General features: G+C 36.6%; 1 protein-coding gene across 20 annotated transcripts in view; it reads left to right on the top strand.

The window, feature by feature from the left end:
- The window catches only part of Zasp52 (Z band alternatively spliced PDZ-motif protein 52), a 76,050-nt gene extending 53,092 nt beyond the window's left edge, over window positions 1-22,958 (top strand). For 6 of the 20 annotated variants that reach the window (XM_036371982.2, XM_036371983.2, XM_036371994.2 and 3 more), the window contains 6 exons: window positions 2,525-3,664; window positions 3,872-4,004; window positions 15,883-20,164; window positions 21,695-21,878; window positions 21,934-22,173; window positions 22,236-22,958. In XM_036371982.2, coding sequence (XP_036227875.2) covers window positions 2,525-3,664; window positions 3,872-4,004; window positions 15,883-20,164; window positions 21,695-21,878; window positions 21,934-22,173; window positions 22,236-22,313 — 6,057 coding nt within the window. In that variant the 3' untranslated portion in view covers window positions 22,314-22,958. Of the gene's footprint in view, window positions 1-2,524; window positions 3,665-3,871; window positions 4,005-4,886; window positions 5,028-6,886; window positions 7,401-15,882; window positions 20,165-20,512; window positions 21,531-21,668; window positions 21,879-21,933; window positions 22,174-22,235 lie in introns of those variants that run through there. The other 14 variants (XM_070108150.1, XM_070108149.1, XM_036372041.2 and 11 more) reach the window with 13 other exon arrangements.
- Window positions 22,959-27,530: the final 4,572 nt, after the last annotated feature.

A 27,530-nucleotide genomic window follows, 5' to 3' on the forward strand; every position in this document is an offset into this window, starting at 1 on the left:
TTAATAATATTTATCAGTTTTTATTTACAAATAGACTTTAGATTTTAATCAATTTAATTAATTAAAATTTATTTTAATAAAGTATAGAGATCTTTCGATTTATTTTTAATGTTGATAAAAACTAGTTGTTTAAAAGCTGAGATAGACCAGGATTGACTCACGAACATTCCAGTCAATTAATATAATTATCAACTTATGACCTACTTGACCATGAATGTGTACGTGTATGTAAATACGTACCCATACTGTAATAATCAGAGATACCTCATACGATTTCCTGACATTTAAAAATAAACATTTCGGTTAAGAAGAGGAAATAGCCAGTGAAGAATGTTTTTGTGTCAGCAAAGCAAAAATAGTTTTAAGTTTCGGCGCCCTTCATGTAATATACTCATTATGCCGTCTTTGTACTTTGTGCTTTCGTTGTCACTTACGAGTAGTGACAATTAAATCGTGAACTGTCAGTTGGAAGTATTTCGATACAATTGGCGAACTTTTAGTTTGCTTTTATACAACTCGTCCGAATGGTGGTTCGCACTCCTACGGACTGCTGCCGAGAAAACAATCAATAATCGCAGTCAAATTTTCCTTCAAACGCTAACGATTTAAATTACTTCTAATCGCGACAATTATTTTCTTATTCTCTTCAAACGTAAATCAACGATTTTTGGGCAAGTGCGGTAATAAGTAGCAACCATAGATACATTTTCAGAGAGCTGTAGAAATGCATTACATAACACCACGACTATTACGAACAAAAAATGATTAATTTATACTGTGCGCAACTTTTGGACTACTGCTTCATGCCACTAACTGATTTTTATATGAAGAAGACTATTGAAGCGTCTCCGCCCCATGCCTAACTTCGTAACCTTAACTCAAAATGAATAAAAAAGGAATTCATAATATATAATTTATAATATATATACATATATATATATATATACATTAATACCTATATGATATTAATATTAAAACTTCAGAGTATCTATATCTTGTGAAGAAAAGAGCTGGGACGTATCCAAAATAATAATCAAATTTATTAACAACGTAAAAGGTTTCAAAATTACCTTCACCAAAATGCTAAAATCAGTAAACTAACTTGTGAAAATTTGATAATTCCTCCTGTAGTAGTCTGCAACTATACACGAGATGGATCCGTCACTTAGGGGGTTTAGTGCCCATATCTCTTAAACTGTGACCAAACTTGATAGTGACATTGTATTTCGCCTGAATATCGAGTAATAATATTCGAAAATTTTATTTTATTAACTTTAAATTGCTTAAAGACAAAATTGCTAAATTTCATACCTCATGAACTGCTTGACCGACTTTGATTAGAACATTATTTGAAAGGCATCAATATTACGTCATTTCCCGTATAATTATTTCTACCCCTGTGGTTGATCTTATCTTAAAATGATTGATCGATAATATTTCGCTAGTAAGTCGATATCTTAATAACAAATGTTTAATAAAAAGAGTTTGGCAAAAGTCTCGAAATAGTTCACCCGTCTTTAATTCCTAAAAGTACGAGAAAGATGCGCTCACACAAAGTTATTCCTTAAAGTTCAAAAATACTTAAAATATTTTTTCAAAAGTTTAGTGTATACCGAAGATTTTACTTACTACTGCATACTCAGCCAAAAATAGCATATGCTAGAACAAATCTAAATCGGATTTTACTATATTGTTAGCAAAGACATACTCGTATTTCCTTAATAAAACTATAAAAAAGATGGGGACGATAAACAAAAATGATTTATTTTAAACTTATCCAAATACCCAAAATCTTTCGGTTAGTAAATAAAATTTGGAAAATCGAGCATTGAGAAAAGTTATAAAGATGTACGACTATACCATTATTCGAAAACTCCAGCCATTCTGTTAAACTCATTTCTTTTTATCTATATTTATAACTGGAGCTTTCGACATAGTCTTACATCAGAATGTAAATTTTTAAATATTTAACACAGAATATTCAAATACGTAGTACACGTAAAGTACACCTAATCTCAGTTGTGCTGGATAAAAGCTTCCAGCTCAAATCAAAGATAATCTTATGGACTTCTTTATTTGTTCTTATTTTCAAACAACTTTCATTGCATAGGAAGGTTTAAATTTCTGACGGGATTTCTTCTGAAATTATTAATTTTCCTAACGCACTAATATTCTGCTGTTGCAAATTAACTACAATATATTTTTAAATAGATTTAGAAGAAGTCTTTTACTTAACTTGAATTCAAAATTTTTAAGGAGGGTCAGTAGTAAAGTAGTATATTTTCATCAATGGGCATCACTGTAAGAGGTATACATTTTTTTCACTAAGTAATTTAAGGAAAAAACCATATATATATATTAAATTTACGTATCATATCCTAAAAAGCAATTAAGTAATTCGAATTTGTGTTTTAATTTGTTTGATTTGCATTTTGCATATTTTATCCTGTTGGTTGCCATATGCTTACTAATCAACTAACATTGCTTCCACGCCGCTATTGGTAAAAATAAACAACGCACACAGACGGCCGAATCTCACGATGGCATTAAAGAAATACAAGGGAATAATATTGACTTGCCATTACCGCCACCCACATCATTACAGCAGTTAGGAATGGATAATGGATCTGAAATAACTACTTCGAATAGTTTGTCCGCCTCAACCGCAGGTCATCTGTCACAAATTGAGGATATGATGGAAGGAACTATCAACTCGTGTCAAGCTTTCTCATCACCTTCTTTAATATGTGGCATCAAAACAGATAATAATGCGACTATACTGATTGCAACCACACCCCCACCACCTCCACCACTTCCTTCATCTTGCCAAGTAAATCTGCGCCAACAGAAAGTGCAACAACAAAACGAATATGACATGAACTCTCAAAATCAGTTTGACAGCGGAGTTGGCGGGGTCGGTCTTGGGGGTATTAGTCATGATAGCTCAGTTGGGCAGACTGGCGGTGGTAAATATTCTCTGTCAGGTGGAATTTATAGCAAGTTTTTGAAAGAGTACTCCAACAAGTTGCTCACTCTAAACAAACAGAACAACAACAACACTCTCTCAAATACCAATATAAGGAATGATGTCCTATCCCCAAACATCAATGCTAATAGTTATAAAAAAAACAATCTTATCAATACATACCACAGTCCCAGCAAACAAACGACACAGGCACCAGCACAATCTGCACCACATTCACTTCAATCCTATGGTTCCACTACAGTTGGTTCAACAAAAACACAATCCCCAGAAAATTCGGTCGTTGCTGCTCTATCGCCCACATTCGCTAACCACTTGAAATTTAATTCATGTCAGCAGGTTGCAAAACCAGCAGCAACTTTAGAGCAACCTCCGCCAAGTACACCGGATTCTTTTTCCACCGCTAAAGCAAGTACTTCAATTAGTTCAGCAATCACTGACTCGACGCTCTTGAATACTATCAACAACAGCAATTTAAGCAACAATAATAGAGAAACTACTACAACAACTCAAACTATTCACAACAAAGGTACAAATTTCACATCAGAAATGCTGGCGAATCCATCATTAGCACTGGACACTACGTCGAATGACCAGCCATTTGGTGAATACGTTACCTTAACTGGCAGTATAATCCGCAGTGTTGTGCCACCTGGTAAGGGTGTAAACATCAATTATAAGGTAAGTCTTTTAGTTCATCACGTGCTCAGAGCATTTGTAGGCATTTGCAAGGCTTGGTTTAGAGCTCCTTTCCTTGTTGCTTTTTAACCATCTTATTATTTGTGAATATGAGTCTATCCTACCCCAAATAATTAATAAAAAGTTTAAACATGGATTTATCTTTTAGCCAACTCCTCACATGAATGCTTAATAAATTATTTTTTATAGGTTAATCAGGGCTATACTAGGCCATTTGGAGCTGGTCCAGTCGCTGCCCCGAAGTCTCCAGTTGCGTATCCGCCGCAAAGGCCGGCTGTCAATTCGTATGCTACGTTGCCGCGCACAAATATCGGTCAACAAGGTAAGGGTACTAAAGATTATCAATATTACGACGACGAGGACGATTATTGTTCAGGTGATATGGAATGGATTTAACATGAATACAGTCACCAAGTTTATAAAATTTTGCTAACAACTTTTCTTCGATTGGAATTATAGAGTGCTTAATATCAGACAAACTAAATTGCAAATGTTGTACATAAAAACGACACACAAAAGTGATCTCATTTTAATATTTGTTACATACGGAAATAGAAAAATTGTTAGAAATTGAAATTTTCGTGCAATAACAGAAAATTTGATTACCTTGTTGGTACAGAACCGTGTACATAGTTCAGCTATTTAGAGTATTACTTCGGATACTTTATTTTTGATATTTTTTGTGCAAAGTATCTATTAAATGTAAGCGTTAGAATTTCTAAAATTATCCAGTTTTATAACTGGATTTTCAAATAAATGGCTAAAATTATGATTTGTTCGAAGCTATAATCGCGTGCAGAAATTGTTTCTACGAAATTTCTTTAATATGAATACGAAATGCATTAACACTGCGTAGCAAATTTATTAAAAACTCACCCATTAACCAAAAGAATTTAATTCAACATTTTTTTGGTCAATTAAAATCTGAAAGCCGACTAACAAATTTTTTCAAAAAGACAATTTTCTAATCTTAAAATCACTCATTACTAACGTCACTATTAATTTTATAACAATGGTTTTTTACACAATTGAAAAAAATCTGAAATATACATAATTCTTGCTGGTCATCGATGTGTTCATAGTAAATAATTCCAATTTTGCCCTATTTGAAACCACCACCACCATTAACAACATGTGCCTTCACGTGTACAATTGCAAATTTATTTAAATATATATATATACTCTTACACATATGTATAATTAGGACGACGAGTTAACACATACAACAATTGCACGAATAATTACTCCATACAATATAAAAAACCATTGGCAACAAATTATGGATCCAATAAATATGCTACTATGCCCGCATATAATTCTCAATACGACAGCTATTACAATCAAGGTAAAAACTGATTGTAAGGTAACAATAAAAAGTTCGAAAGCATCACGCTTCGGAGCTTTGAGCTTTCATATACACATAGAGTTGTTAATGCCAACCTTATGTTAATCGTAGTAATTAAATATAGGTTTGCTTACTCAAATATAATATAATCAGCTATTCATGACCCATTTAAAATCGATATCCAAACTCAACTACTCGTTTGGAGCGCTTAATAATTTAGTAGCTGGCTTAATGTTTCTAGGACATAACTGGGGGTCGATAAGCATGTGTCTTTTATTTGACCTTTATCATTCACTCGGTTTTGAATTTAAGAATATTTTAAAGAAATATTGAAAGAAATGAAAATATGCTCTGCTAGATAAAGCTAAATTCGGGAGTCGCCGAATATTGGAACTGAATAACTAGTTAGTAGAATTAGAAGTACGTATTGACTGATTTCGTAGAGACCGACTTTGGTTAGAGTAAACAAGATAAACTGCTTCCACTATAAAAATACTTAAATATTTTTGAAATTTTTCGTGTAAATATATATGTACACACAGCATCTGTAAAACTATTCAAAAATGTTATGACTGAAAAAGTACTATCCAACTTTTATTACTCTTGCAACATGTTGCTACAGAGTATAATAGTTTGGTTCACCCAACGGTTGTTTGTATCACCTAAAACTAATCGAGATAGATATGCTCCTATATATTATATATATAAATGATCAGGATGACGAGGCGATAACTTCAGCAAAAATTAAGATATCTTGATGAAAATTAGTACACTTATTTCTTGGCACCATAAGAAATTTGGTATTGTAGATGGGCGTAATGAAATCACTGCCACACCCACAAAACGCCAACTTTTCTTAGCCCTCATATACCTAATATAATGGTTTTTAAACTTCCGGGTTACTTTATATCGCATATATCCTCCTAAAATGGATAAAATGGGGCGAAAACTTGACTAGCCCCCATATAACTAATATCAGGATTCGAACATCCAGCTAATTATACTCCATATGCTTGGTGATGTTATGTGAGGTAACTTAATGAAACCCTGGGAGCATTTTATTAGTCTGTGGCATGTTAGTAGTATGTAGTATTGTATGTAGCAAAAATTGATAAAATAGGGTCAGTACCCCAACTCCCATGTATTCACTACTTATAAATATTTTATTCTACCAAGTTTTATGCTGGATATGTCGGTCAATGAATATTATTTATATATAAATAAAATTACTTTACAATATATTCTTGAGTGTACCTGAGCAATGTCAAAATTAACATAATCAGCCTGTGCCTTTCTGTTTCTCCAATATATCCCATAAAATGAGATTGGTCAAATTATGTGATATTTTAATGAAATTAAATGGACAAGTCTATACTTTGGTATAAAGCTCATATCCCTAAAATAATGAATTCCGATCCTTTGGTTGATGTTTTCCACATTAACTCAATATATTAAATTTAGCCTCTTCGTTCATGTTAATATCACATACATATATCTTATTTGAAGGTGTTTTCAATATAATTTTAACTGACGCGAAGTTTGTGGCCTCAATATAAGTCAAGAAGATACCAAATTTAATGGTAATTTATTTACGATTTCATCGAACCATAGAAGTTTAATTATTTCGCAACATTTTTTTAAATACAGTTTTGCCAACACCTGAAGGTATTTTTCCGGTTTTGATCCTTGCAAGTCCTTAGCACTCTCTTCCTTTTTTTAATTTTATTTTAACTTCTCAAATGAATATTAAAAATTGAAAAACGCAATTGACTAACTAAATCTCATAAGAATTGTCTAATATATCCTTCGCATACTTTTTCCTTTAATTAAAGATTTTTTTTTTCTAATTCTCCTTTTAGGTTACGTCCATTATTAAACTTTGTTCAATCCAATAAAGTTCAATCCCTCCCTTCTATCAAAACTTAGAAATCTGTTGAGAAGACAACTACCGGCAATCCATGTATCCAGTGTTAAGTGGTGAATTTAAAAATATTAACCTGCATATATACATAATTATATCATATTTTTTCAAAATAATGATGTGAAGTTTCCTATTTACTCTTGTTTATGAAAAATATTGTTATTCCGAAAAACTTTCAATATATATTCAAATTTAAGTTTTTCTCAAGTACAATCTAGTTTGAATCTTCCCACAATCCAAATTTTCAGACTGTACTTTGTACTTATATAATGAATGGCTTAAAGCCTGCAAATTATTCTATATAAATATTTTGATGTTTAAATACATGATTAATACAAGTATATAAAAATTTATAAGATAGTACAATATGCTGGCTCTACTAACCTCTACCGTAAATGTCATTGTTTCGAAAGTTTTTCAATAAATATTTAGATTGATGTTTTCCACAAGTACGATTTAGTTTGAATCTTCCCACAATCCATCTATTCTTGCCAATAAATAGCACTACTAACTGCAACATTACTTTGCATTACACGTCATTCTGTCAATTAATTTTTTGTTTACAAGCCATTTGAAGCTGACGTGTCAGATTATTTTTTTAATATGGAAAAAATTGAATATCGCGCAGTGATTAGTTTTTTTGTTTTGGAATGTTTAAAAGCAAAGGAAATTTATGAACAATTGTTGGAAGTGTATAAGGAGTCCTTACCTTCGAAACGCACCGTTGAATGTTGGGCTGGTGAATTTAAACGTGGTCGTACTAGGCTTGAAAACCAAAAACCGAAACCACACTAGAAATCATTAAGCAAGTTCATAATATTGTTAGTGAAGATCCAAGTTTGGCTAAGCGTGAAATTGCTTATGCTCAGACGAACGAGTACTTCATATTTTACATGAAGATTTACATATGAAAAAGCTGTTAACAATTCAACAAAAACAGGATCGAAAACAAATTTCTCAGCATAATTTGGAGCGTTTTAAGCAGCATAAAACCGATTTCTTGCCTCGTTTTATAACTATAACACCTTGATCCTAAATCAAAACAAAAACGTTTACAGTAGTCTAAAGCTGGTTGTCCAGTTCCAAATCTGGTGAAGTCACAACGATCAGCAAAGAAGGTTATGGCATCAGTTTTTTGGAATGCAAAATTAAATTTGTTAATTTATTATCCGCAGAAAGGTAATACAATTAACTCTGAATATTATTGCAGCCTTTGGATCAGCTGGATTAAAAAATTCGTGATAAAAGACCTGGTTTGCAGCCCAAAAAAATTATTTTTCATCAAGACAATGCACCTGCTCAGAAAGATGTTTTAACAATGACAAAATTCCACGAATTGCTTGAACATCCACCATATTCAACAGATTTTGCTCCCAGCGCTTACAGCCGTACGGGTATTTTGCAGAGCTTCCGAAAATGTCTGAAGAGTATACAATTTTAAATAAGCATTTATATTTTAATAAGTGAATACATACTAAAATAAGTTCAACTTGCAACTTGCAAGGATCAAAACCGAAGAAATGCCTTCGGTGTTGATAACTAAGGAAGGGCTAAATTCGGTTGTAACCGAACATTTTATACTCTTGCAACTTGCAAGAAGCAAAGCCTGGGAAACTCCTTCAGGTGCTGGCAAAACTGTACACTTAACAAGTAAGGAAGCGCTAAGTTCGGGTGTAACCAAACATTTAATACTCTTGTAACTTAATAGGATCAAAGCCAGGAAAATACTTTCAGGTGCATACGATATGTTAGTACAAAGAAATTCAACATATGTAGTATATGATAGTTTGCGTTATTTGTGAACAAATTTCACATATTTTTGGCATTAAACTATAATACAAGTATATTCAATATTATACTTCCAGTAAATTTTGCTAAGGTATCTTACATATTTGCAGAAATATGTGATATAAAGACAGCCGGTAGTTCGAAAATCATTGCATTAGGTATATGAGGCTAAAGGAGTTATTGACCCGATACAATAATTTTTGACATACTAGCATATTATTATCAGAAAAGGATTATCTTCGAATTTCTATAACATATCTCACAGATTGACCGCTATTTTCCATAAAATGTTCGCTGTAGGAACTTGGGTCCACATATTCAATATATAGGGGGTTAAATAGGTTAAGTCCTATTTAGACAATTTTTGGTAATAAGGTCGCCCAACTCAAAGTCACTAAGCATGCAAGTTTTCTCCCTACACATTCATGTGTATTTGATTTGAACATTGGAAAGTGAAAGAATCAGATGGAATTTAAAATTGTATGGGAAGTAGGCGTGGTTGTAGTCCGATATGCGAAGAATGTTATGTACCGAATTTGGTTGAAATCGGTTAAGCAGATCCCAAAATATGGGATTTCACCTAAAAGTGGGTGGTCTCACGCCCACTATCTAATTTAAAACGCGGTTCCTATAAAGTCACCTTACACAATCCCAGAGATAAATTTTATTGTCTCTGGCGTGTATAGTGCTTAATTTAACGCGATTTTAGTAGTTTTTAACTGTACCGTTATATGGGGAGTGAGTTGTTACCCGAATTCACCCATTTTCACATTGTCGATCGAGGTGCAAAAACATTTGTTCTCAGTGAATTTTGTTATTATTGCTGTAGCGGCTTAGGAGATATGCACATTAAACCTATTAGGGACGAGACCACGCCCACTTTTTAAAAAAAATTTTAACTGCAGGTGCCCCTCCCTAATATGATCCTGTAATTTAATATTAATGGCGTTTTGTGGGCGTCGCAGTGGTTCGATTACGCCCGTCTGCAATACCAACCGTCTTACGGTACCAAGAAACATATGTACCCAGTTTCATAAAGATATCTCAATTTTTACTCAAGTTACAGCTTGCACAAAGGGACCGACGGACAGTCACCTGGATTTCAACTGGCCTCTTCATTTTGATCATTTATATATATGTATATATAACCCTATATCTAACTCGATTAGTTTTATTTGATACAAACAACCGTTAGGTGAACAAAACTATTATACTCTGTACCAACATGTTGCAAGAGTATACAAATGTTGCGAAATAATTAAACATCCATTATTCGATGAAATCGTAAATAAATTACAATAAAATTTGGTATCTTCTTGTCTTGTTTTGAAGGCCACAAACTTAGACTTAGTTTTATTGCTATACTTTAGTCCGTGTCAGTTTAAATTATAATAAAAACACCTTCAAATGGGATATAGGTATGTATGTGATCGTGGTTATAATCCGGTTTCACTCATTTTCACACTGTAACACAGATATGTTAGTAAAAAGTTATATAACGACATTTGGTTGTAATCGGTTGAGCAGGTCCCAAGATATGTAATTTCACCGAAAACTGGGCGATGCCACGCCCCTTGTCCAATTTTGACCTTGGATCCTATAAAGTCCTCACATACTATTTTGGGGGGGAAATTTAATGTCTCTGACGAATTTAGTTGTTGATTTATCACGCTTTAAGGAGTTTTTAATAGTACCGTTATGTTGGGGGTGGGGGGCGCTATCATTATATTTCATCCATCCTGAGCGAATGTGGTTAGTTTAGCTTGAAAGGTTTGGAAGATATGGACATTAAACTTTTTGGAGCGGGACCACGCCCATTTTTTAAAAATTATTACCCACAGATGACCCTTGCTACTGCGAGCTCCTGTGCCAAATTACAATTCTATCTCTTAATTTAGTGCTTGGTTATGGCATTTAATAGGTTTCCGTTCAATGGCATTTTGTGAGCGGGGCAGTGGTCCGATTACGCCCATCAAGTAACTCGTCCTCATGCCATTACGTTTCTCAATTATACTCAATATATACAGTTTACACAGACAGACATCCGGATTTAAACTCTTCTCGACATCCTAATAATTTATGTATATATATCCCTATATCTATCTATAAATCTATCTCGATTAGGTTTAGGTGATACAAAGAACTGTTAGGTAAACAAAACAAAACTGTAGCAACATGTTGCAAGAGTATAAAAATGTTGTGAAAGGTTTCAACATTCATTGTTCGACGAAATCGTGAATGCATTACAATCAATTTTATTATATATTAACTTACATTGGGGGCAGAGAGAGAAGGATGGGCGGAGTGAATTAATTTTGCCAACATTTTCCAGAAAATTCACATATTTTCGGCATTTAACTATAGTATAACTTAATATTATACTATTGGCTGTTATATAGGGTGCAAGGCCAACCGGTAGTTTGAAAACCTTATGTTAGGTATATGGGAGATGGGGTATTATTGACCCGATTTTATCTATTTTTGACAATACAACATACTATTAGCAAGATAAAATCCTCTCTGAGTTTTATTAAGGTGCCTCACATACCATCATTATTATATATGGAGTAAAGTCAACCAAACGTTTGAAAATTCTGATATTAGTTACAAATATTAGAAAACCACAACGACTTGGATGTTTTGACCCGACTCAAATCATTTCACTATAGGGTGGCCCACAAACCGAGCTACAAAAATAAATTGTAATAACTTTTGTTTAATCAATGCATTACAATTATTTGTTTTTTTTGTATAGCAAGTTTTATTTTATATAATTAATTATTTTTTAAAATTATGGACCGTATATGACCTTCATGCTCAGCCCCGCATATGCGACACCTAATTAGAAAATTATCCATTTAGGCCTGAAGGGTTGAAGTTGGGATTGCTAATAACGGGTGATCCAAGTAGAGGTATATTTATACTCTCGCAACTTGTTGCTACAGAATATAATAGTTTTGTTTGCCTAACGGTTGTTTGTATAACCTAAAACTAATCGAGTTCGATAACGGGTTATATATATATAAATGATCAGGATAAAGAGACGTGTTGAAATCCGGGTGACTGTCTGTCCGTCCGTCTGTGCTAGCTGTAACATGAGTAAAAATTAAGATATCTTTATGAAACTTGGTACACATGTTTCTTGGTACCGTAAGACGGTTGGTATTGCATATGGGCATAATCGGACCACTGCCACGCCCACAAAACACCAATGATCAAAAACAAATGAATTCCCATAACGAAGATCCACAACAAGATACAAGACTCTTATTTGGAATACAGAATCACATTATGGAGGGGCATATGTAATATAAATTTTTTTCAAGTAGGCGTGGTCTCGCCACCTAATAAGTTTAATGTGCATATTTCCTATACCACTGAAGCTATAATAACAAAATTCCCTTGGAGCAAATGCGTTTAGCACCTCTATCGACGGTGTGAAAATAGGTGAAATCGGCTGACAACCCCACTCCCCATATAACGGTACAGTTAAAAACTACTAAAAGCGCGATAAATCAAGCACTAAACACGCCAGAGACAATAAATTTTATTTCTGGGATGATATGAGATGACTTTATAGGAACCGCGTTCAAAATTAGACAGTGGGCATAGAATCGCCCACTTTTAGGTGAAAAACCATATCTTGGGATCTGCTTAACCGCTTTCCACCAAATTAGGTTCATAACATTCTTTTCATATTTCTATGTTATAATGCGAAAATGGGTGAAATCGGATTACAACCACGCCTATTTCCCATATAACACCATTTTAAGTTCCATCTGATTTTTTTACTTTCCAGTATACAAATCAAGCAACAATGATTATATCGGCGTAAAACTTTGCGTGAATAATACGTTTAAAGTATGCCAAGCCGTCGGCGCCCAAGTGACATCACTTCGCTCAATGGGCTCTTGAAAAGTTCAAGGAAGGTCTGACGTTTTCGAGCCAAATTTTGTTCAGCGATGAGGTCCATTTCTGGGTCAATGGGTATGTTTGTTTTTAAACCTTTAAAAAGATTTTTTTTTTTTTTTAGAAAAAGATTCTTTCTCAATATTGTTTGATTTTTGAATATTTAATCTTCAATTTGGCCTACGTTGGGAAGTCGTTAGTGAAAACTTTGGTTTAGACCAGTGGTCGGCATTCTTTTGGCCAATTTACTTAGAACTTTTGCTTCGCTTTACGTCAGTCATTTGTTTTGACAGAAAAGTTGAATGTACGCTTTTGTATGAGTACATTCACATAAAAAGTTTTCGACGCGAAGCCAAACAAAATGTTGAGCAACTCTCCTCTTTTTACGCTTTGCCAAGCAATCGTCGCCACTTTTATAAGAGGGGAACACTGAAAGCAAAGCGGTTAGTGTCGCATATCCTTTGTTTTCTGCGCCTGTTTGTTGCAGTATGAACTGTCATATAAAGCCAGGAAAGTTGTAGATATGGGAATGGGCCTTTACACATTCAAACGTTATATTTTTTGAGAGACATACGAGTATATGCGTGTGGAGAACGACTCAACTGTCACAGCGGTATATATTCCTGATCTTCTACTTTTTCTGTGGGGAAAAGTCTAAAGTCTATGCGGACAATTCCACTTCAATTCAGGTCTTGGAGTAAAACATCACGCTTGTCATTCGCCAGTTACCAGTCGAAATGCTTGAACGAGTCATCGACAATTGGACTCAATGGATCGACCACCTGAGACGTAACCGCGGCCAATATTTGAAAGAGATAATCTTTAAAAAGCAAAGCAGTCGAATTTAAAAGTAATAAAACAAACTAAAAATTCATGATAACAATCAATTACAGTCTCTGTAGCATTCAAGAAAATAAATAAAGTAGAACTGTCCATTTTGTATAAAAATAATGTACTTTAGAAAGAATTTACGTATTACTTTGTTTTTTTTGAAAAATTCTGCTATTTTAGATTGAATATTCATCGTAATATCTTCAACATCGCGACATTTTATAAATTGAAAATTTCACTGTTTTTCCGATTTTATGGGTTTATTTATTTAATATTTCAGAAACTACTGTATATTAAATAAAGAACGCTGGTGCGTTCTCAGAGGACACTTAGGGTATGAGAAAAAATTTGTTAGACAAAAATTTTGAATTTTTCCAAATCGTAAAAAGTAACCTCAAATTTTTTCCGTTGACAGAGCTTTGTTTTATGATAAGACAAAAATTTCGTAATATTCATTAGAATCGGTGGGGGTCGCGTCCAACCATTTGACATAGAATGACCCACATAGAATCAAATTTTCGCATTTATGTTTCCATAATTAGGTTCCCCATAACAAGACAAGCCGTCGTCAAAATGGGTATAGATTGTAAAAGTTTCGTGAAGAAATATAGAACATATTGTTATTCATCTTAATTTACTATTTCACGGACCATATTTCCTGATATTACAGCGCCTGATGCCCGCATTTGGTTAAACCAAATGGTTATAACACGGTCAATTTCCATTGAATTGCTGCACCGGATGCGTTTTCTATCCAAATTTGGTAACATGGTCTTAGTTGACAATCTTTCCTTTTCGCGAATTGTTCTATTTATAGTGTTCCGCGAACACTTGTACTTAAGGCAAACTTTGAATATGCTGAACTGAGAATATGCCTTAAAGTGATTCGTTTACTCATTTTACCCTTTAATAATATTTATAAATACAGATGTGTCTCAAATAATCAGTAAATATTTAAGTTTTGTTTTCATACAGAATTTTAAGATACCAAATTTTATCGCAATTCATTCATGTCACGTCAAATAATGAATGTTGAATTCTTTCGCAAGATCTTTTAATATGAAGTTTTGCCAAGCTCCTTTTTTCCCGCATTTGATCCATGAAAGTTGAAAGAGTAAGAAATGTTCGGTTACACCCGAACTTAGCTCTTTCTTACTTGTTTGTCTTAATTTGCGGTTTAGTTATGGCAATTTATATGTCTTCGATTAATGGCGTTTTGCTGGCAGTAGCCCTATTACGCCAATCTACGAACTCGTCCTCTTGATTCGACTTAGGATATCTTAATTTTAACTCAAGTTACAGCTTGCACAGACAGACGGAGGGACGGACGAATAGTCAACCGCATTTCAATTTATCTCGTCATCCTGATCATTTATATATATATATAACCCTATATCTCGATTATTTCTAGGTGTTACAAACAGTCGTTAGGTTAACAAAACTATAATATTCTATAGCAACATGTTGCAAAAGTATATCTAGGACACTCAAAGAAAGTAAAAACTCCGAAATAATTCTATTGAACTTGTTGGTGGGAAGGGAACTAATAAAATCCGATATAAACTGTCACATCAGCAATGCAACTAACAGGTGGAGTTGTGTTTGTGGACAAAACATGAACTGTGTATTATATTTATGTCGTATGAAAATTGTGTTTTTTCGGAATAGTAAATACTAGCTGTAGACTTATGAACTCGGATGTGCATATGTATATAAGTCAATGTTAATCCGTTTGGGGCAATAATTGTAACCTAAAAAATATCGAAAAAATGGTTGTATCGTCACATGGGTTATTAAGAAGGTCTTTACGAATGGCTAACGCCATTAACGTTTAACACAGCCTCTCTAATTCTAAAATTTTGCTCCTACATACTCGTATGTATATGCATACACAAATAAATACACACACAAATCCTCTCTAAGTCGCAGATACAAATAATTTTTTATTTTCAAAGCGCCTCATTCATTATCTTAACCTTTAATTCATTTGTCAATTTGTAGTCAGTTTATACTCTTAGGCAAGCCTCTTACGCTTCGAAGTAATTATAACAAATAAATGTATTTTATTTCTTTTTCGATCTCGTACATGTAATCTTATGTTCACACTCTCACGTTGATATATTACTAATTAACCGCTATTTGCAACATTTGCTCGCCATTCACCCTCACTCCTCATCCTTCGTCAAACAATGCGCTAATCATCATTTAAAATTTAATATAAAACACATTATCAATGGTATATCTGAATACTGGTGTCTTACGCCTAATGCCTGTATATTTAAACATAAATATTATGGCGCAAAATGTCAAAATCCGAACATTTCAAATATAAATCTCCACACTTGAAAAAATGAATGAAATGTAAATCCCACCCAATATCCATCCCTAACATACCTTGACATATAGATTCCGATGCTAGCTTGCAACCGCAATATGCGGAAGAGTTAAATTCTAACTCAGCGCCAGTCGGAGTTGATTACTTTGAAGAAGATTTTGAGCTGTCTGAAGTTAACAGACAAAACCGAGGTAACTTCTTTTGGCCTCCAGCAAAAGAAGATAGTCCCATTGTACCGACGGCGGCACCACTTTATATTCCTCCGCCAGAAACCCAACATGTTGTCGCCAAAGCACCGAAAGTTTCACATTTGCAAAAGGACGATGAAGGGGCTAATAAGCAATATTTGAATGTAGATAAAATTAAAGAAAATAAACAGGATCAAAATATAAAGCAAAACCTTCGGTCAAATCGACAGAGCAAGTCGGCACCACATCTAACTGTAGATTTGCAACCGCCTGAAATTGAGTCTAGTTCGGAAAGTTTTACATCAACATCGACAACAACTACGACAACTTCAGAAGAATACCAACGTATGTATGCCTCACAGGTGCAAGCCTATCAAATGCAACAAATTTATGAGCAGCATTCCGGATCCGAGTTAGATTACCATATGGATATGGAAGTTGCTACTATGCAACAACATCCACAAGATTCCTCCTGTATAAGTTCATCCGAATATATATGTGGACGTCGAAGTGCTCAAGAATGCGTTGAGTCTTTAGTTGCACCATTAAATACAAACAAATTAATCGATATGGTCAGGGAGGTAACACCTAGTCCAGTTCCCCCGCCGAATATCCAAGCAAATAGGCATGTCGTGTTTATAGACGAACCTGTGACTAAAGAAATTCAATCATATAGGGACGAAGAATATAAATCTCAAACCCTAGCTAATAGCGACACAGTCTCTTCTAGTTCCACAGTTCCATCTGGTTCACTAGAGGAAAGTGAAACTTTTGTTAAAACTGAGCGCGCTGAAGTTCAACAAAGTCAGCGTATTTTTCAACCCACTTCCGAAATTAAAATTGAAATAGCTCCTGTACGACAAATACCAAAGTCTAAAATACCCAACACTGTGCCGAAGGAATGGATCAACCCCATGGTTAGGGTATTGACTACAGCTCCAGACGTGCCTTTTCACTTAGTAGAGTGCCCATGCCCAAAACCTTGTGACTGTGATTCATTCGAATGTTTGGAGAAAGATCAAACACCCCAAGAAACTGCAATAACTCAAGATACAAAGGATAAGGTGTATACTGAAGAATTATTATCTGTTGAAGAAAGTCCACCCAAAGGTTCGTGGCTTGCGAGTGCTATAACAACAGCACCAGAGTGGGAGGTACGCTTTGAGCCTCCTCCTTCACAAATAATTCCTCTTCCCGAAGAAACTAAACCATATATGCCACCGCCTATTGATATGAGACCATATATGCTGGAGGATTACCGTCCCAAATCACCATTTTTAAGTGCACTTACTACAGCACCAGAACGTCCCTTTGAAGGTCATTTTGAAAGGGATGTGCCTATTCATTTGCTTGACCTTCCCACACCCAAAGAACACTTAACCTTGTCAGATGCATTATGTACGGCACCGGAACGTGCTTATACACCATTAAATCCGGAAAACGCTACAAATATGTTTGAGGAACAAGAAATTGAAAAGCAGAAAAAGAAACAAGAATTTCAAGTTCTTAATCGTGAAGAAGAATTAGGTATTAAGGCTCTCGACAGTGAGTCAATCGAATATTATACAACGGAAAAGCCTGATTTTCCACAGCATAGTAAATCATCCGCATTTGCGGCAATGCAAGCATTCCAACCAAACCAAGAGCCTTTAATTTCCAACACTCCACGCCAATCCATTACGTCCTATACAAAAGAAGATTTTGATCCTGATTATGAAGGATACTATAAAGCTAAAGAACGTAATAAAAAGCGCATTGATTACTATCACAAAAAAGAACAAGAACTTCAGCAACAACATATTGAACCAAGCAGAAGTCAAAAAATATCAGAGACTAATACATGCCAAATGTCCTCATTAAATTCCTATACCAAACGAAATTCTTCCTCTGAATCCTCTTCCGCAGTCCAAGCAATGTCAAACACCACTTCTACTAGCACGTACGACTCCAATTCAACGCATGACTCAAGGTCATCATATCAAAACAATGCTCGCTCCGTTAAGTCTGATACCAAGGTCGACTTGCACGAAGTCATTGAAGAAACAACTGAAGAGCTCGAACATTCTGAAGTACTTTTTCCACCACCATCACCGCTAAGTCATCTTCATGGGAAATCAGCTTCTTCCGGTTTGCACAAGGCTGATACGATACCTAAATATCAACGCAATTGGACAGTATTGCCCACGCAAAGTCCTGCTCGTACTCCAGAACCACCAGAACTTCGTGAAAATATTCCACTTGCTTTTGTAGATGCGCCAGTCACTAGTTCATCAAGTAACCTAATACATAAACCAGTAGCCCAAAGCTGTACAACAACAGCAGTTTCTCAACAGTATCATCAGCAACATGAAAAAACCACAATTGCAAATCGTAGTTCGATCATAACTACAAGTAACAAATTGTCTTCTCAAGAGCAATCGAAATTGTTAACGCAAACCAAAAAACCTATCGTACCTATCATAATCGAAGAAAAAACAGCTCCCCAAGTAACAATGGCTTTTCAATCCTTAGACGAACACTTGCAAACTGACGAGTCACAAACACTAAGTCGCCCTTATACGCCTTCAATTAGCTCAAAACCAGTCCCAGTAATTCCTTACTATCAAACACCAGAAGCGCTGTGCTTTGATGAGTGTCCTGCGACCCATGCTCGTAATTACGAACGTCGGTCAGCTTCGCCATATCCAGATCGTGCACGATCTCCTGCTCCGGGTCCACCACCGAACCCATTAGCTGCTATACGTTCACCAAAACCCAAAGATAATAAGTTGTCTTCCTTGTCTCCGCGTGTCCTTCAAGCCGGCTCAATTACTACTGGACAAAGTTATTTAGGTGCTCAACAACAGCTGCAACAGCAGCAGCAACAAACACAAATATTATCACACTACGATCAAGCAATCAGTAGAGGAAGTCAAAGCTGCATTAATAAACCTGAGATAATTGAAACTTGTGAAATTGGTGATTACAGGGTACAAAGCACTGAAAAAGAAGTCCACAAAGTAGATCAAAAGCAATCAAAATTAGATAGCCAAACAAAAATTAAACTTAGAGATACTCAGATTGAGAGTAGGCGACGAGTAACTGAGGAATATGAACGCACTCAAAGCGCCCGTTCTGTAGAGATTCGCACTGATTCAAAAAGTACCAAATCGACTCCTGCTATTTCTGCAAGCGAACGTCGCCAATCGTACGGGAAAACGGGATATGTCGCTAATCAGGCACGTCGCTTATCTGGTTTAGAGCAGGAGATTACCAATCTGGCTAGTCAATCTCAGGCCATTAGTGCACGAGCAGCCACCCTAACTGAGACATTATTTCCTCAAATAAAGTCGCCCGAACCGTCATCGAAATTTCCGACTAAACCGGTGTTTCCCCCTCACGATGAACCTGAACGTCCAAACTATTTATTTTCTGCGACCCCTTATAACAAAATGGTTGGTCCACCACCAAGATTTAATGAACAACAGCAACAGTTATCACCTGCCATACACTTGTCAACTGCATATGGATCATCTGTGGTTTCGCAACAACAGCAATCATTAAGCACATATTCAAGCAGCAACTTCACTTCGTCCACAAGCAAAATATCATCATTATCATCGCAAGCTAATGTCGCTAATGTTGGCAGTTTAACAAAAGCTTATATTACTAATAACAATATAGCTGGAGCGGCAAGTGCCAGGACCTCCGGCGCCAGTGCCGTTTGCCCCGTAACGGGTACATTCTGTCGTCCGGGTCACACTTGCTGCAGACAGCAACAGTTGCAAGCGCAATCGCCTACAACTGACGTAGTTAATTATAATCAAAATAATAAAGTAACATATCGGACGAACGCTTCCACAGGTTTAACGGATATAAAGACTAATGCGCAAGCTACTGCTATTGCTACCGCTAATGCGGCTAATGCCATTGACACAGTGACATCGCAAGCGCCGTATACCGCTACATCTGCCGCGACTGCTGCAACCGCAACTACATCATTTCCGCCACCTAATACCGTTGATAAAAGCAAATCTAACGTTGGTCTCAATGGCTCCACAGGTGTTGGAGGTAAAGCAGCGTTTAGTGCTACTTCTGCTCCAAAGCGTGGACGTGGAATCTTTAACAAAGCGGTTAGTCCTGGCGTTCGTGTACCCTTGTGTAGCAGCTGCAATATCCAGATCAGGTGAATGCTGCGTACTGAATTGAGAGTTTGGTGTTTTTTTTGGTTTTAATACATAGTTATTTAATAGTTTTTAATAATGATGAGTTGTACGTTGAGCATGAAAATGTATTTTCTGAGTTTTTAAGTATTGTTTGTTAAATTGAATTTGCTTTTTACTATTTCGTAAAATATGTGATTCCCCTTTTCCAGCCCATTTCATTGATCTAACTTATCCCGCCTTATTGATATGTATTTCATATTAACCATTTTCGAATGCATACACTTTTCTTTAATTATATGGATGTGTTGTCTAACCTAGTATAACCCTTGGCTCGATACCGTTGTGTTTCTATTTTGTTCATTTTGCAGAGCTTTCTACTAAACTCACTAATGCTAACGCCACACTTCCACACAAAGTAAACTCGAAAATGAATCGAAATATTTCGGACACTCATCAATCGGATACTGAATTGCAAGCCGATGACAATGCTACTGATATGTTGACAGAATCCATTGGCTTAATAAATGTAGGAGATAAGATAGACAATTTTATGACAGAAGCGGGGAAAATTATTTCAAATATGTTGGAAGCCCGATTGGCAAATAATCGTAGTACGAACCTGACTTCATCTCATGGTGGTAGTACGTCTAGTTTGCGAAGCAATTGTAGCTCCAATCAATCAAGAAGTCCCATGTTAATTCGTAAACGCTTCGATTTAGAGGACTTCAAAAATGTTGATCCAACCGTTCCAGGTGTTTTAAAACCCGTGGTGATTGTTCAGCAGTTGACTGAGCAAAATACACTTATTGAGTGTCAGGTTACTTGTCAAAAGGCGGATCAAGAAATTTTTTCAAAAAATCTAGACAATACACTTCCCGCAGAGTTGCCAACTAGCCATCCTATAGGAAAATTACTTGGTATTTGTGATAACAACAAACAAAATTACACATCAACTCCCCAGTCTGTTAACATTCCACATTATACACATGCGAACGAAACCGACAACTCCATTAAATCAACTGAGGGGGGTGATATTACAAGTTGTCAGTTAATCGATACTCCATCTGCAAGTAAACCACAAAATGTAATATATCGCGAAAAAACTGGTGCTCCACTAAAACAATGTGTAATCCAAAGGGAAGGTGAAATGTCCACTCATGAGCTAGATCGACGGTCATATATTGAACCAACTGATCTCAATGTAAGTGACAGTGCACCAGAAGGACCCGCATTTAGTATACACGTCCGAGCTCTTGGCCCAAAGTCAAACAATGGTGAAGGTATCCCAAACACAATTATGCCGCTGGAAAAAGAAGAAGTTGTAAGTCAGTTACTAAAAGATGGCAAGCGTCCGATCTGCTGCCAGTGTAATTTAGAAATAACAAAGTGAGTAAACGTTTATATATGATTAACAAAATGTGAAATTCGTTTTATGTGTATTAAGATGATTCCATTTATGTATACATACATTACCTATCGTTAACTAAGGTTATATATATATATTTGTTCGAAATATTTTTTAAGGTTTTTGTAATATATTTCTTATTCAGAGGACCTTTCATTACGGCATTGGGACGTATCTGGTGCCCTGAGCACTTCATTTGTGTAAATGCCAACTGTCGTCGTCCATTGCAAGACATTGGATTCGTTGAGGAGAAAGGCGATCTTTATTGTGAATACTGTTTTGAAAAGTACTTAGCTCCTACATGTAGCAAGTGTGGAAGCAAAATAAAGGTTAGTTCGTTATTGTTACTTAAATGAAGTTATACGGTAATTTTTGATCTCTTAGGGTGATTGTTTGAATGCCATCGGTAAGCAATTCCATCCAGAATGCTTCACATGTGGTCACTGCGGTAAACTCTTTGGAAACACCCCTTTCTTCTTGGAAGATGGCAATGCATACTGTGAAGCGGATTGGAATGAACTTTTTACAACCAAATGTTTCGCTTGCGGATTCCCAGTTGAAGCAGGTGACAGATGGGTCGAAGCGTTGAATCACAATTATCACAGTCAATGCTTCAATTGCACTGTAAGTCATTCACAAAATTTAAGTGTTAAGTTTAAAGTCATTAATATTAGCTCTTTTTTTAGTACTGCAAACAAAATTTGGAAGGACAGAGCTTTTACAATAAGGGCGGTCGTCCCTTCTGTAAAAACCATGCGCGCTAAAGTACTATAGTAATGTTATGTAACTGTACTTCAGGGATCACGGATATTACAATACCACCACACTAACAAAATATGCTAAAACCCTCGAAAAATAACAAAAACCTCGAAAAAAACACTCAATATCTCAATATCACGATTTCTGAATTAAAATAATAATTCTGAGTTAAGTCAATAATATTTGGCATTATTTTGGGAAACCAAATTGACAAAATTTTAAATGTAAATGTATAGCTGTATATAACTAAACGAGAACCAAAACGGTGAAATTCTCTCCACCTTTGGATGTTAAATTTCAAACAATTACTTACATTCGCGCATAATGTGGATAACTCCAACTTTCGTGGTTACATGAGGGATCATATGTGCAAAACAGTCACTTGCGATATTATTAATTGTATTGTAATATACAAGTAAATATCTAGAATTGTGATGCCGTTTTATCAAATTGATTTTAAATCGCTTTAAACTAATTGTGTTTTAATTGAATGTATTTTCGTTTAATTTTTTTTTTTTGAGATGAAAGCTTTGTATTCTGCATCCTTAGTGAATATACATACATATGTATATATATAGCTGTTTCTGAAAACAATTTTTTCAACGGCGAATGTAAATTAATAATAAAAGAAAGCTTTTCGAGTTCGATAATTAATCTGGTATGTAATATTACATAAAAGACATTTGTATATATTAAATATATTTATAAACGCACCACGTAAGTACTAAATACTACTGCAATGTACAGATACTTTTAATCATCGAAGCGAATTTATAGATTTAAAGGCTATAGTGTAAATAAATGGAATCGAAATTAATTTAAGCAAAATATTTGTATGCCTTGAATATGGTATATTAGATTTGCCCCGAAGTTTATAACGCCCCAAAAAAAAAAGTCGGAAACTACAAATAAATGGTCAGAATTATGAGCTGAGTCGATTTAGCCATATCCGTCTGTATATACTAATCTAGTCCCTCTTCGAGCTATCAATCTGAAATTTTGCACACGACCTTCTCTCTCCAAGAAGCATTCATTTGTTGGAATCAATATAGGATCACAACAGCATACAACTACCATACAAACTGAACAATCAAAATCAAGTGCTTGTATGAAAAACTATTTTATTTGATATCTTCACGGAATCAGTCCTGTAATATTGTCCAAGGCAACGATGCAATCTCGGAAGAAATTGTTCTATCAAACGGACCACTATAGCATATAGCTACCATAAAAATTGAACGATGGAATTAAAGTTCTTTTAAGAAAACTTGAATCTGTAAAGGGTACTGTAGCTTAGACGCAGCCGAAGTTAGCATTTTTCTTGCTTTTTTTTATAAATTTTGAGTCGAATTAGATAATGGGAAGATTACTCCCCGGGTCCTGATGGCATCATACCGGCGCAACTACAGCGAACGGTTAAGATGTCATGTAGCTGGCTGTCCTCTATCTACGCGAACTGTGTTAGATTGGGCCCCGAAGGCCTGGAGACAGGTTAAGGTTGCATTCATTTCGAAGGCCGGTAAAAGCTCTCATGTCGGTGCAAAAGATTTCAGACCTATCAGCCTATCCTCGTTTCTGTTAAAAACGCTGGAGAGACTTATAGATCTGTACATTAGATGCAGAATACCGAGGGGTAAACTGTTACGGGCGCAGCATGCCTATATCAAGGGCAGGTCGGTCGACACTGCTTTGCATGATGTAGTGTCGTGGCTGGAGACAGTGCTGATGCACAAGGAATTTGCAGTGGGCACCTTTCTCGACATCGAGGGGGCCTTCAATAACGTGCGGCCAGAGGCAGTGGTTAAAGCCCTCGAAAAGTTTGAGGTGGAATCGAACCTCAAACACCTCATTTTCAGTCTTCTTTGCGACAGAACTGTCGTAGCGGAGTGGGGTACTGCCAAGTCAACCAGAAAGGTTAATATGGGAACTCCGCAGGGTGGAGTACTCTCACCACTGCTCTGGATCTTGGTGGTAAACGACCTACTTATAGAACTCGAGGAGCAAGGCTGTCGGGTGATAGCCTATGCTGATGCTGTGGTTCTTATGGTTAAAGGTAAATTCCTGAATACCGTCTATGAGCTCACCGAAGGGTACCTAAACGTGGTATCCAACTGGGCAAACAGAAGCGGCCTAGCCGTCAACCCAAGTAAAACCGAAATGGTTTTATTCACTAGGAGGTATAAGATTCCAAATGTGCCTCTCCCCTCCTTCGGGGGTTCACGTCTTCAACCTGTTGATAAGGTGAAATACCTAGGGCTCATCCTTGATAGAAAGCTTTCTTGGAGCCCGAACATCGAGTAGAGAGTCAAGAAGACATCGGTCGCCTTAAACTGCTGCAGGGGAGCTATAGGGAAAAATTGGGGACTCTCACCAAAGGTGGTGTTCTGGCTCTACGAAACCGTAGTCAAGGCAATACTGTTCTATGGTGTGTTCGTCTGGTGGAAGGCGCTCGAAATGACTACCCTGGCTAAAAAGCTTGAGCGAGTCCAAAGAGCGGCGCTCATCGGAATCTCCGGTGCACTGCGAACCACACCAACGATAGCTCTCAACGCTATATTAAATATAGCACCTGTGGACATTGCCGGTAGGTGCATTGCTGCGAGGTGTGCTATTAGGCTCAGAGAAGCTGGGCTTGTGAAGAGGTCCGAACAAGGACACGCCGCAATTCTCTCCTCCTTCACCTGCATTCCTGAAAATTTGGATCACTGCGTCACAGCGGCCACTTGAGGCGGCTTTTTCTCTGCTCATATCCCGACGAGGGAGATGTGGAGGGGAAGAAGCCGCTGGAGAAGAGGCGCGGTGAGTTTTTTCACGGATGGGTCGAAGCTTGGAGGGAAAATTGGAGGGGGGTTTTCTGTAAAGCGCTCTCCGTCAATCTTTGCTTCAGGCTACCGGACCACTGTAGCGTTTTTCAGGCGGAAGTGGCCGCGATCAAGGTGGCAGTAGAAGTACTGTTACGTAGTGTAGCTTCGTTTAGAGAGGTGAGCATTCACCCCGACAGCAGAGCGGCAATACAAGCCCTGAGTGCGCGTACCGTGCATTCAAAGCTAGTCAAGGAGTGTCTGTCCTCGCTAGAATTAGCATCAGGCTACTTCAATATCAGGCTCGTTTGGGTGCCTGGTCACAGCGGAATCGCTGGGAATTGCAAGGCCGATGAGCTGGCCAGGGGGGGTACCCTTGCCCCGCTCACATCGGAATGGGATCGAGTTGGTTCTCCACTAATGTCTTGCATTCTGGCTCTGGACTAATGGACCTCGCATGCGCTCAGCAGACGCTGGTCGACGACCAGCTACTGCGCGACTGCGCGATCCTTCTGGCCGAGAGTGGATCGCAGGAGGTCGGGGGATCTTCTCGCCTTGAACAAAGTTCACCTCGCCGCCATGGTAGAAGTTCTCACTGGCCACTGTCCAATGGGAACTCATGCGGTGCGGCTTAGAATACTACCTGATGGCAGTTGTCAAAGCTGTATGGAGGAGGGTGAAGTGGAAACATCCCGGCACTTTCTCCTCCATTGTCCGGCTTTTGCTAGGTTGAGATTGAAACATCTCGGCAATCACACTTTTGGCGGACCAGAAGATCTGGCCGAAACAGATATTGGCCGTCTCAACAAGTTTGTCATAGGCACAAAGCGCTTTGTCGACATGTAAGGGTCTATTGATCCGGCTCATAGGAGTTTTGGGTACCACAACGGACCGGCGTTTAAGCTGTCCAAGTGTGATCCTTCTTAGGATCGACCCCCTAACCTAACCTAACCTAGATATTGGGAAACTATTTTTTTGGATTTGAACTTTAAAATTATTCAACAACTACTGATGTCAAAAGATATGTTATTCAGGGGTGTTGTAGAATCTAATAGTTGCCGGAATCAGAATTGAAACCGATAAAAAAATGCACTAGGTATCATGAATTCCGATATTATTGGTTTGACGTTCGAAGAAATTGTATCGGTTTTGGGTGTCACGGAAACCAATTTTATCGGTTTTGTTATCAGAAATAAAGCAAAAGGATTTTTGCTGACAGATTTGAAATGTAAGTTGAGAAAATAGTTTACATTATTGTTACGATTTAATTTATCGTTATTTCTATAGGAGAAAACATAAGAATAAAACAAAAAATGTCATAATTATCGAGTTTATGGAAAAAATCAAGATATTTTAAGAGTGTTTAAATGAGCTAAGCCTCAGTACCACCACTCTCTCCGGGAACAACTGGCGCACCCTAATGCAACACACCACTCCAGAGAACAATCACAGGTTCTGACCACTCGATGAAAACACACCATAACACGGCACCTGTACATCTAACAAAAGGGACGGGATCATCGCTCTCACATCATCACTCGCTTATCGTCTACGGGCCTTAGCGCCACATCAACTTTTCGCGTATACACTTTTCGATGAAACAACGATTCAACGCATTTACCTTGTTTTTTCGCTACGTTACCTCGATGCAGTGACTGGACATTACAAATAATCTTTTTTTCGGTGTCAACTTAATCGGCAGCTCCACCAGTGATTTTTGATACATGCTTGGATCCTCGCCGCCTCGCGCGTTAGCTTTACATTTTTTGATTTGATTGCGAATGTATAGTACATATATATTATATTTTGTAACATAGAGCACGAATAAATAGAACATATAAAAATTACACTTAAACATTAATTGCGAGTTTTGGTGCATTATGAATATCTTGTTTACCGTGTTGAGTGTGTTCCCAGTGGACTGGGTCCCAAAATATTCATGGTCCTTCGAGCCTCACCGAAAGGCACCTTCGGATTTTTATAAAAAAAAAATATAAAAAAACACTTATACAAACAGTGCGGTATGGTGATCAAATATACACAGTGAAAATAAAATACATAATTATGTATACCCATACTTAACACAAAGTTTAGTGACAGAACATATAATAAAAATAAAAAAAACCAACGAAAAGAGTGCAGTGAAACAAAACAGTTAAAAACACAAAGTGCATTTAAAAAACAAAAACTACAAAACTGTAGCAAACAAAAAAAAAACTAAAAGACATATCGGGCGCGAAACCTAAAAGCACTTAAACACGAAACTATAATAAAAACAAAATAATATATAAAAACCGGTCGCGACTAAACAGAAAACATACATATATACAACAAATATGTTCAACAAATCAAGAACAAATAACACACACAAGGAATAAGAAGTAAACTCTCGCGGAGGCGAAGGAAGAATTGGCAACTACA

Source organism: Bactrocera oleae, chromosome 4, assembly GCF_042242935.1.
Source record: "Bactrocera oleae isolate idBacOlea1 chromosome 4, idBacOlea1, whole genome shotgun sequence".
Taxonomy (NCBI): Eukaryota; Metazoa; Arthropoda; class Insecta; order Diptera; family Tephritidae; genus Bactrocera; species Bactrocera oleae.